Source organism: Centruroides vittatus, unplaced genomic scaffold (assembly GCF_030686945.1).
Source record: "Centruroides vittatus isolate TY-2023 unplaced genomic scaffold, ASM3068694v2 contig_854, whole genome shotgun sequence".
Lineage (NCBI taxonomy): Eukaryota > Metazoa > Arthropoda > Arachnida > Scorpiones > Buthidae > Centruroides > Centruroides vittatus.
Window position 1 is genome coordinate 1,241,705 of NW_027122558.1, and position 13,300 is coordinate 1,255,004.

Sequence of the window (13,300 nt, forward strand, 5' to 3'; positions counted from 1 at the left end):
GGCTTATTTTCGGGAAAACACAATATTAAATCAATGAGAGCTTCACCAGAATATGACAAAAAGAGTAAATTATACAACAAATGGACAAATTATCAGACATCCATTGCACATTAACTATACATTTATGAAAACTTTTTGTAATTTACTTATATGTTAATTTATTAACACTAAATCTTTTTCACACACAAAAAATGTAATTTGTTTGTTTTTGAAAGAAACTGAATTAAAACATCAATTCCAAATCAAGTAATTTTGATGTTTGAATAAAAATATTTACCAAATGTATTAAAAATATTTTTACAGTCAACTCACATTAATACAAATCATAGTAATTAGTTCACTTTATCAAAATTTGTATTAACAATTTTCAGGGTTGAAGTTACAGTTGTTTAATTTAGGGAGTTATCACTTAATAGGTGATTAAAATATCAAAATTATAATGTTTTGAAATAATTTACTAAATAAAGTTAAATAAAATAAAATTTATTTACAGAAACAAATTAATGTCCTTAACAATTTTCAAATCACTGTATTCACTCCCCCATATGCAAATTAGCACGTGTCTACACGAGACTGCATCCATTTAAAAGAGTGAGTAGCCTTAAACTTTAACCCCTATTTTCTGAATACAGTAGAATGATCTGCTAAAAATAGACATTTAAATTGCTCTACAATCGGAGGTTCATTTGTGGATGATAAATGGTATGTGAATTGTTTACAATATTTTGTTAAAGATGGGAATGTTAACAAACTTTTGCATACAATTGAAGATCAAACATGTCTTTGCTTACTAGGAGAAGAAAATTATTCTACTCAAAATGGAACATTTATTACAATACAACTTTTTATTGTTCACATTGAACAGTATAAAAAGTAACCACTATTGGAAGTAGGATTATTTCTTGGGATTTTAAAGATAATGTACAGTTTGATTTAATAAATTCTGGTAAAATTTTTGTTTACTTTATCACTTAAAATCAACATTGTGAAAATGGGCAACGGTAAAATTTGCTTTAATGCAAGAATTCACTTTATCGGTGTTTGTTTTAAGGCAAGTAGACTGTTGAATTTTTGACAGTTTTATACGAGATCTCGGAATGTGATAACAAATATTTGTTAGTATTATTATTCACATTTTCAATTGTTAAATTAAAAATATACAATTTTTTAAAACTAATAATAAATTATATATAAATTTAAAGTAAAATTCTTACATTTGCATCATCTATAGCAATAAAAGCTTTCAAATTTGCCAATCTAATACTTTCTTTATTTTCTAAGTTGTATCTAATATTTGGCTTAAGCAGCATCTGAAAGTTAAAATATAAAGTGTAAGTTTTAAAATTATTTTTAATATAACTTTCTTTGTAATTATCAATACAAATTTATTTTAAATAATAAATAAAAAAATTTAAATAATATTTCTAATCTAACATTCATTAAATTAAATTTGAAGTTTTTAAACCAATAATACACTGTACTATACTAAAATAAAGATCTTTAGCAGCTATTTTTATATCAAAAAATAGACGCAAAGAAAAGATGCAGTTTTTTCCTAAATTTAGGCGCAACTTTAAGCAGAATTTACGTTACGTATAACAATAATTGAATTAATGACTTTTTGTGCAAATAATATGGACTAAAATGGATTATATTTTTACACATTCAAATTTGTATTTCTTAGCTTTTAAAGATACAAAAATTCCACATTTTTTAAAAATATGATAGGTATGTACACAACTAACAAACATAATTAAAATGTTACTTATTGCATACATAAAATTAAAATAAATTATAACTAACAATACACAGCATCTCTAAGTTTTTAAATACAAAGTTGTGCCTTCTTTCAATACTCACTGAAACGAGTGACATATACTTCATATTAACTCTAAATTCTACACTATCTTCCTTCAACTAATTTCTCAATATCTGAGTTTTTTGCCAAACTGTTACAATTTGTATAATGTGAAACCATACAATTTGCTTCTTGCTTCCTGTATGTTTTCCATTGTTGTTCAGAAAAAAGCTTGTTTTCTTCTAGCTGTTTTATGCTTTGGCATAGAAACTTAAGTGTGGTCACAAAACACTTATCCTGAAGTTTAGTTTTCTTTATTAACATTTTAATGTGTAAGAGCTCTGCTAATCTAAATCAATTAATAAATAGAAAGTAATAAAATAAAATTTCTTGTAAAAACTTTCTCTTGTTTTTAAAGCTAAACAGTACTTTCTGAATACACCTCTGACTTCATATTAATAGTATCATATAACAAAAGATGTTTATATCAAATTAGTGACCGTTTTTAATCACATAAATGAATATTTTTGCAATACTATTATGCTTTCATTCTAATTAAACCCATTTCAAAATGTCTATGAATTTCCACAATTAGTTAAATAAATAATTAAGCCCTCTAAGTCTCCACAGGATAAGAAGAGTGGAAAGAAAATAAAATGAAATAAACGAATAATGAGATAACTGTACTAAATAAAAATATATAAAAAAGCAAATTGATTAATCTATCTTCATCTATATGCAATACAGAATGATACTTTTAAATTACAGTTTTCTCAACTTATTTTTCTCATTTTGGAGTTAACTGGATATTTTAAATTCATCAATATTATCGCAACCTAAATATACATTATTAGAACTGCTGTACAGAAAAACAAATTAATTGTATAACAGTGGTTAATTTTATTAAAAAGTAAAAACGAAACAGAAATTAATAAATAATATTTCATAATCAGCATAATATAAAATATTTTTTTCGTTATAAATGTAAAAAGTAATTTTTTACATTTATAGTATTTTAAAATGAATACTTTCTGCATTTTATATAGTTTTTTTATAATAAAAATATATATAATTACATTGTGCTCTATACATGCAATAAATAAAAACATAATAAATGCTCATTGTTTATTTTACCTCGAATGGTTACCATATTTTAATATAAAATAATTGTTCCGTACATAGTATCATTTTTTTTTCTTTTTCTGGTTCAAGATTACCAAGTGGATATATTAAATATTATTTTCTGCACAGAGAATATAAAAATGTACAAAGATAATGTACTAAAATGAAATAGTAGATTAAACAGTACAATAAAATCTGACTAGAAAATAATTCTACTTATCTACTTTAAAAAATTACTGGGTTCAGTTTCTTGCTTAATTTCAATGAAATATAATTAGTAAGAGAGTACTAACAGAAAGATGCAGTTTTATTATTATCTGATTAATACTGTATCATCATTATTATACATTTTTAATTTAACATTACAGACATATTCAAATATATTTTTAATATTTGGAAAAGAAAAAACAAATAAAGTCTTTTTAATACTATAATAGAATATTATGTATAAATACTAACCTTGCCTTTCCATGTTTTATTTCGACTTCCAACATCATATATTAAGCAGGAATATTTATCGACTTCGATAACGGCATGATATCTCGACAATACCTAAAAGAAATTATATATTACAATAATCGACTCAATAACTTCAAATATTTCATCAATTTTAAATGTTAATTCTTATAATTCAATTATTAGGCTTGAATTTTTCTGGAAAAAATATCATATAAGATAAAATGGATTCTTGAATTTATAGTCAAAAAGAAGGGTAGGAATCTGTTTAAGAGTATCTCACGCAACAGGGAGTAATTACTTCAAGATAAAACATTAAATGATAGAAAATATTTGGAAAATGTATCTGTAATTTGTGAGATACAAATTATTTATTCATTAATGACATTTAAATAAGTTTAGGTTTTGTATTAAGAGTTTATCGTTGATTATTAGAATTACTTTAAATGGAAAATCCTGGAAAATTTATATGGTATGTAATTAACCATTATGTTTTTAGAAAAACATTTTGTGTATATTGTGGAAAATCTGTTACAGTGGCATGATGAACTACCTATTTACAAAAAATGTTTATGATGAATGCCAATAAATTATAACTACACAATGTAATTAAAATTTTTTTTTAAAGTTGTAAAACTTTGTTTTTAAGTTGTCTCACAATGAATTTGCATAAGTCCCCTAAAAGAAGACTACCCATTGGTACACCTTATTTTTGGATGTAAGTGTTGTTATTATATTTGAAAAAAGACGTATAACATAATAAGTGGACTAGTTCTAACACCTGTTTGTGATGTAGATGTGATTAAAATACATTTGAAAAGAAAATCACGTAGTGTGCAAAAACATGGTTCTAAACGTATCAACAGATATATATCAGTGAGGCAAAATCTAGCATCGTGATGTACTCGTCATCTTTTAACGTAATTTCATTTAACCTGGCAACTAATTTTTGTGGATCTTGTACCAAGAATTTGTAATCTTTCAGGTGTTCTGCTAAAAAGCTATGAATATGTTTTTCTATCATAATAGTTGGAGACCTGGCTTTATCAACAATGGGATGAAGTTGCATGCCTGGTTTGTGTGTTTTACAATGGAAACATTGGAAATATTCAAGTCCACATTGAAAAATAATTGTATTAACAATAAAGATTCAGAATCCCTATCTAATGTGTGTCAATCATTCTTCAATAATCCTACAGATTAATTAATTATACATAAAAAAAAATGCATAGGCATATGAAATTCCTGTGGTTTACTTTATTTGTATTTTTATTTTATTTTTAATTTTATTATTTTTATATGTATAATTGTTTAAAAATATATACTCATGTGTACACGTTTAAATATTTAAAGAAAATTTTATATAGTCATTGAATATTTAAAACATTCCAATTTGGGAATTTAGAATTGTATAATTTTAAACCTGAAGCATGTTTATAAAATAAACCAAAAACATTTGTTATACAAACTCTCATGCTGGAAAATTAGGTAAGCTGTTGATTTTCTTACTAGTTATCCATTCCAGCTGTAATTTTGAACTTTAACATATAATTTTGCTTATGAATATATATTTTTTACTACATTATGTATACTTTTATTTATTATAACAACAAAAACTCATATAATCAATTTAAAGAAGTTTTATTTTTGATATGTACACTTATTCTTCTTTGGGCTTCTTTCAAATATAATTTATTTAATAAACCTTCAAAAATTTTTGTGGTACACCTACAATCCTCTCAGAGCACACCAGTTGAAAATCATTGATCTAGAATCTTATTCACTCACTGTGTAATCAAAACTAAGTCAGAAAAATCTGTTACACAAAATTAAGGTTCTATCAAGTATCAGGCCTGGACTTTGGTCAAAGTGAGTAATTCCTGTTACCTAACAGAAGAGAAAAATACAAAAAAAAGAAAAAAAATTGAAAAATGACATATATGCAAGCAAAAATCCATGGCAATATTTATTAAGCTTGAACTATAAACAACAAAAATAATTATAAACAAGAAGTTAGTAATAAATATATATTTTAAACATTCAAACAAGTCAAAATCAATTATGTACAAGCAAAAAAAAAAAAAAAAAAAACCAATGAATAAAAAGAAATTCTTTTTCACAACTCAGGATGTACAACTAATAAAATCTCCACCAGTATCAACTAAATTCAAGAACAAAGAATACACTTCTCTTATGAGTTAAGTGCTTAGCTGTCATGAAAAAATAATGCCAGATAATTCGATCCAAAGTAGATTGCCTTCACACACACTCAAGGTCACTTTTGGGAGCTACACCTTGCAATTGAACAGATATTGTCATCTTCTATCCGACTTACAAAGTGTAATGCCGCACTATCATATTTACAAATTTGAGCATTACAAGATCAGTCATGTATGCAAGTGGATGTTTGTTTTTAATTTTGAATTTAGTTTAGTTTTGGGTTTTTGGAAGTTTTCTGTCCTTAAAAACATAATAAAATGTCCCCAAAAAGAAAATAATAACTAAAGATAATGCTAAAAACATAAAATAATGATCAGACTTTGACTCCTTACACGACTAATACCATTTCTAGGCCAGGAAGAACTTCTAGACTTATAAGCTAAACACTCAACTTTCAGAGACCTGTTTTTTGGAAATGCTTGAGAAATGGGTCCTATTATTTGGATATGGAACTATTTGTATTTGCTCACTAAGTTTCATTTGAATCAGAGATGCAAACTGGCAGCCTCCTTTAAGTTCTCTGTATTCAAACTAATTTTTACTTTTGCCAATAAGTATTTACTGTTGTTTACACTTCACCTTTTACAATTGTTTAATTCTTTGTCTCTCTTAAATGTTTTTTTGTTTTAGGAATATCTAATTTTCCATTTAAGTTTCTGTTGCCCTCTTTTCTCATTTTTGTTTTTGCTTCTTTTTTTTACTATTCTTTTAAACTAATGTTTATAATATTGTAAATACTTCATAATAAATTTAATAGTACATATATAAAAGTTATTCAGATTTATTGTCTATTTCTTTCTTTCACTTTGTCCATAATATATATATGTTATGGACAAAGTGATTAATACGGGCATTATTCATAATGCCCGGCCGGTCATTATGAATAATGTCCAACAAAATCGGGCATTGTAATAAATTTCAATAATTTATCAAATTGACCAATCATTATGAATACTGCTACCACCTAGTCAGGCAAAGTGATAATAATACGTTGAGAAGTGATCGTCCAAAATACGCCAGCCAATCAGCACTCGTATCTGAGTTGCGCGTGTGTATTGCATTTAGTACCGAATTTGACGGCAGTCACGACTGTTTGTGCTCTCAATGGATTCCTCTCGGAGGGGAGCCGCCGGCAGGCCACCGATTGTTTAACGTCACTAATTATTTATTCACGGTAGTTCTTGAACACACATATGAATATCCAGTGATGTTAAACAATCGGCAGCCTACTGGCGGCTCCCCTCCGGGAGGACAAACAGTTTCCACCACCACCATGATGGTGCGCCTAGGTAAAATTTTTTCATTTAATTAATATAGTTAATAGTACTTAGTTTTAAAAGATTACATGTTCTTTTTAAAATACTTTGAAATAATTCACATAAAATAAATATTTCTAAATGAAATAAGTGGTTTTTTAATCTAATTAATTAATAATGCACAATTTAAAATTCAGTACTAAACACGATATGCACTCAACGCGATACAATCAGCAACTCAGAGTGCCAATTGGCTAGCGTACGTTGGATGATCACTCTTCAATGTCTTATTATCACTTTGCCCGACTAGGTGATAGCAGTATTCATAATGACCGGTCAATATGATAAATTAATCAATATTTATCACACTGCGCACCCTTTTTGGTCATTATTCATAATGACCGGGCATTATGAATAATGCCTGATTAATCACCTTGTCCATAACATATATATAAAATCTATTATTCAACTTTTTACAGGGATTTGTATGCAATTTTATTTTTATATAAAATAGCTACAGAACAAAAATGCTTACTCATTTCCATCTTGCCACTTAAATCTTCATCATGCCAAAATTAACAATAATTTTGACAAGATGAATATTATATTATATATATAATTTAAGTTATATATAAAAAATAGTTCAATAAAGTATATATATATTATACACATAAAAAATTATTGTCCAATTGTCATTTTCCAGATTTTCCATAAAAATAGGAATAAAAAATTTTCATTATGTTACCTGATTATCTATAATTACATCACATGATTTATCTCTTCCAATACAGTTTGCTCCTAAACAAATAATAAATAATCATTGTTATTAAATTTATTTATAATATGTAATATAATAAAAATCGATAAAATTAGCAATAAATGAAAATGTGTAATAGATAATTAAAAAGATAGAATGACATTAATAACAACTCACACACGCTATTTCCACAAACTGTTTAATAAAATCTAATGAAACAAAAACATTTTCAGCTACATTAAGGGGTCTATGTCAGGTTTTAACAGTCCAAAATCGAATATCTAAATAAAATACAAATTTGGAACATTTCGGACTGTTTAATTCAATTTCAGGCTGTTAAAATCTGAAGCAGGTTCCTTAATGTAGCTAGAAATGTTTGTTTCATTAAATTTTATTAAACTGCTTGATGGAAATAGTGTGGAAGGTGTAATTTATTATTATAAGTAGGTTCCAGCTCACCACATAGAGAATTAGAATGTCATTTACTGAATAAAAGAATTTATTAAACATTCAATATCATTTTTATAATCAAATAAAATAAAATAGTAAAATATTATCTAATAATATTAAATTAATTAAAATTTATTTATTGTTATGATGTACATATTCATCCAATAGTCCACGCTATGGTGTTTTCATAATGTTTTTTCTGTCATGTTTAACAGCAGCAGACATATAATTAAAATAAGAAATGTATAATTACTTATTTCAATTACATGCAATAGACTGAAAGCAAATAGATAACAAAAACAATTGCTCATTATCAGGTATTTGTTGAGGCTGATACCATAAAAAGACAATTCACCTATTTACCAGAAAATGACAACTGTAAATCTCTGCTTATGATAAGTTAAATTTCATAAATGTATTTTAGGACATTTTAGAATGTGCTAATTATGATGAATATCTGTGATGACAATAAGTGAATTCTGTACTAAACAAAGTCAGTTTTACTGTTAATATAATATTCAAAATATTTCTGCATACTACATTCTATTTTTTTGTTATGTTTTTATTCTTTTTCCTGAAGATGATGATTTGTATCATTGAAAACATTTGAATTTTTAAAAAAACATTAAAAACATCTGATAAATATTTATATTAACACTCAAAAGACAGATTTAGTGCATTTCCTACGTGGTTCCTATTACATCCTTACTACTACTTTAAAGTGACCCGATCCTGAAATGTAAAAAGTGAGACTTAAGACTGGGCACTTCAATGAACATCGGATGAGTTGTGTGATCAATTCCGGTAGACAGTTGTCAGTTTTCTAGTTTTCCGACATAATTGATGATGGATGTTATGAACACCCAATGAACATCTTACTTATCTATATAGTCTTTACAAAATAATGACCTACAGAGATAACTACAATGAACAATAATTATGATTCCAAGTGTAATTTTGCTTGCTTAATTGGCAGTGAAAGAAAAGATATATAAAATATTATTTAACCACCACAGATTTATTGCATACAAATTACAGCAAATGTTTGATGCCTAGGATTTATTCTGGTTTCGTATTTTACAACAGAAATAATGGTAATTGGCTGTTTTTATTAATAGAGCAATTTCATGTTTCTGAGATGTAAAAGTCACTTCACCACTCATAACAAAAATTATTCCCACTATTAACACATTTATGCAGCATCTTAAAGTGTAATCTGCAAAAAATAAAAGCCAATTAAAAAATAGAAGTAACAAAAACTAGGTTATGTATATTTCTAGGTATATTTGCCCTTGAAAATTATGCTAGATTAAACCTGAAATATAGTAAATTATTTAGAAATAATAGAAGATTCACATGATGTAGGTTTCTGTAAGCACACTAAAGGAAATCTATAATTGAAATGGCTCTCCTTGGAATAAGATTGCTTACTCAGTGTTGCCAACCCCAAAATTTTAACTCAAAATTTCTTTAACAAAATTTGAATACTTCAAATTTCAGTTCAAAAAGTGGAAATTCCTGTTTTTCACAAAAATAAGAATTAAGTAAGAGTTTGAAATGTCAGAATCATATTTTTATATCAAAATAAATAAGAATTGATTATTTTAAACTTGAAAAAATTTTTTATGTTGACCAGTGTAATTAGCAAAAAACAATTAATTCTTTAATCCTAACTTCAACTGCACATGATATGCATTCATTGTTCTCCAACAGACACAAGTCCCAGACTAGACAATAAATTGCTAACTGAGCTACAGATTCTATGAGTTGGATATTAAAATTTTTATGCTATAACTCAGTTGTTCCCAAAGTGGGCACTACTGCCTCCTGTAGATGGTAAGTAAATCTAGGGGGGCAAAAAAAAGCGAGTGGGCAGCTGGGGGTGCCAGAGGCAGGGTATTGAACAGTGATCATAGACAAAGGTTGAGGTCACTGACAACTTCTCTCTTTTCTCTGTTAAATGGGTAAGAAGAAACATTGCGTTTAATGGTTTCTAGATGTTGAGAACAATGTGCAATAAGGACACAAAGTGTGAGGTTCATAGAAAAGTTTTCTTAAGAATATTTTCTAGCCTTTCTCACACAAGGGAAAATGGGTTAGGGGCCTTGGGTATAATTTTACGGAAGAAAGGAGACAGTGGATTGAAAAAGTTTGGGAATCACTGCTATAACTTATACATCAAATATAAATCGTATACAATTCACATAATGAATATTGACTATTTTGAAATATAATTACGAAACAGTCTAAAAGCAGAACATCTTTTGAGACGGTTTTAAAATTGAAACAGCATATTAAAAAGCAGAACTGTTCTGCCTAATTTGGGAGTCTGGTCACTTTATACTACTTACAAAGTGAATTTTACTGTGTTAGAATGGTATAAAATCTCTTGTCTAAGTCTAATATTATACTGTTAGTCCTTTTACTAAAAAAAAAAATATTATTTTTCTCACAAAGAACATATTAATGCTTTAAAATGAGGTTTAAATTGTGAATAAGCTATTCTTTATTGTGATATAATCGCAATGCTGGGCTGCAATTTTTAATCATCTTTTAATTAAAAAAAAAAGTGACTTTCAGTTCAGATCAAAAGTTTGTATATAGTTAATTATAGCCTCTGGCACCTAAGCTTTCCTTATCTCATCTCAATTTTCATCTATCTAACTCTATTCTCAAGGTTAATGAAGGACAGACAAAAGACAGACAGGCAGATGGATGACAGTGAGAATGTATACGTCTGCAATTTTCAAATTGTAGTCCAATAAATGATATTTAATTCACAATAAACTTTAACAATAACTAATATTGTTAAGGCCAAGTAGTTAAGGTGACAGCCTACTGCCCTGGGGACCTGGGATCAAATCTGGATGGGAAATCTGAACAGGATCAAAAGACCCAAGGAATTTTTCAGGGTGGTCTATCTGATATGTCAGGCACTGTCCCTCAACAACCAGCTATCCCACTGTGGGCTTTGCCAAACCCATAATGGGTTGCTAAAAAGGCTCTCTTAGTGTCCACAGGGAAGAAAGAGTTAAAAAAGTCTAATATTAGAGTCTAATATTTAATGTGGATTGAAAAGTTTCTAGAATGGCAACGAAAACAAAATATATAATTTCCAAGTTAAACTTTATTTTTCAACATAATCCTCTCAAATCTTAACACACTTCATCCAATGCTTCTCCAGGTTTTCAATTCCCTCTCAGAAGTGATTTTCTCCAAGTCTGACAAAATAGCTTTTTAGAGCCCCAAGCACCTCTTCATTGGACCAAAATCTCTTTCCAGCTAGAAATGTTTTGAGCTTCAGGAACAGGTAGAAGCCTGAGGAAGCCAAATCCAGCAAATATGGTAGATGCAGAAGAATTTTGAACTTAATTTCTGCCAGTTTTTGCTGAACAACTGCATTTGAATGGTTAGATGTATTGTCATGGTGAAACAGCACTTTTTCTTGATTATTCCTGGGCGTGTTTCCTGGATTGCTGCTGTGAGCTTGTCCAAAAGTGTCACATAGTATTTGCCAGTGACAGTTTTTCCTTTTTTAAGATAGTCAAATAAGAAAATTCCTTTGGCGTCCCAAAAACCAATACCAGCTGAATGAATGGTCTTTGTCTTCTTGGAACCTGGTCATCATTTCCAATCCATTGTTTTGATTGAATTTTTGTTTTCAGTGTGAATCCAGGTCTTATCCATTGTCACAAATTGTCACTTGAAATCCATTGGATTCTTCTTAAACAATTCCAAACTCTCAGCTGAAATTCAGACTCAAATGTATTTTTGCTCCAGACTGAACAGATATGGTAGCCATCTTGCAGACTAATTCTTTAAACCCAATTCATTATGCGAAATATGGAACTATTCATTTGTAGGAGATGCCACAACTTCCTCAATTTCATGTGTTTTGATTCAGCAATCTTCTAACCCCATGTCATGGATCTTATCCACAATTTCTGGAGTGGTAGAAGTTTTTGGATGTTCTGAATATGGTTCATCTCTTGTGTGTGCACAGCCATGCATAAATTCCAAAACCCAAAAAGTTACCATAGAAAATGAAGGTGATGAATTGCCAAGAACATTATCCAACCTGGATCCGATTTCTGTTGCAGTTTTTCCCTCCAAATGGAAAAATTTGATAACAGCTCAAATCTCATTTTTCTCCTGCATTTGAATGGGCACAGACAAGGTCTATATAAGAAGCTCAGGACATGCGTACTGGAGCTGCCATTTTGGGACTTTTTGAGTCGCATGTTTAAAACAAACTTGTACGAGCAGTCAGTTTTATATGGCATTAATTTAACTAAAATTGTATAAATTAGTTTAATTAAACTAATTTATGCCGACTGCTCGTAAAAGTTTGTTTTAAACATGCGACTCAAAAAGTCCCAAAACGACAGCTTCAGTAAACGTGTCCTGACCTTCTTATATAAACCTTGGGCACAGACGGTATCTCACTTCAATGCTTATAGTGTTGCCACCAGGCCGATTTTCACCCGGACAAGCCGGTTTTTAAATTCGTGGTCCGTATTAATTATTAATTTGTCCAGTTTTCATAGAAATTGTGAAATTATGATGAAACAAAATAAATTTATAAAAATATTTGTGAGTATTTTATTTTAATGGTTAAAGACTAACTTCACACCCCCACCCAAACTTATCCCCATCTTATTGCTAGGCTAAGAGTGAGAGAAAATGTACTTTTAAAATTCTAACTTGCAAATATTAGGTTTGTTCCAACACAAGTCCCTAAGTGATTTAAAACTGGCATGTGCATTGTTCAGTTCTTGGCTGTAAAATGACATTGCGCATGCCTTGTATTTATATTATATATTGTATCAGATACAATGTATCTTTTGTAACTTATTATTCACGTTGGTATGTGTTATTATTTATTATTCTTACTTTTATACATTATTTTTGCAATTAATATTAACATCGAACTGTTATTAATTATTTTTGGATATGCCATATGTGGTTATTGTATTACTTTAATAACATATCATGTACAGTACATGTTTACCTTCTAATAAAAAAATATTTATTTTCTATTCACAATAAAAAAACCTAATTTTTTTATTTCTAAGTATAACATCTTAATTTTAAAATATTTGAGTCAGCAATTTTGAAAAAGTGGCAACACTGAATGCTTATAAAAACCTAACTATACCAGACTGATGTAAAATTTGGAGTCGATACATACAAAAGATTTGTTAATGCAGTGTTGAAAAAATATTTCCGAACAAAACACTC

The 13,300-nt window shown here is 28.3% G+C and overlaps 1 protein-coding gene across 2 annotated transcripts in view; it reads right to left on the reverse strand.

Moving 5' to 3' along the window:
- LOC136982557 (GRIP and coiled-coil domain-containing protein-like) overlaps nt 1-13,300 on the reverse strand; it is a 45,191-nt gene that overhangs the window by 17,019 nt on the left and 14,872 nt on the right. For both annotated transcript variants that reach the window (XM_067279057.1, XM_067279056.1), the window contains exons 4-6: nt 7,598-7,650; nt 3,380-3,472; nt 1,215-1,310 (exon numbers count right to left, since the gene is read on the reverse strand). In XM_067279057.1, the coding sequence (XP_067135158.1) occupies nt 1,215-1,310; nt 3,380-3,472; nt 7,598-7,650 (242 nt within the window). The remainder of the gene's footprint in view (nt 1-1,214; nt 1,311-3,379; nt 3,473-7,597; nt 7,651-13,300) is intronic.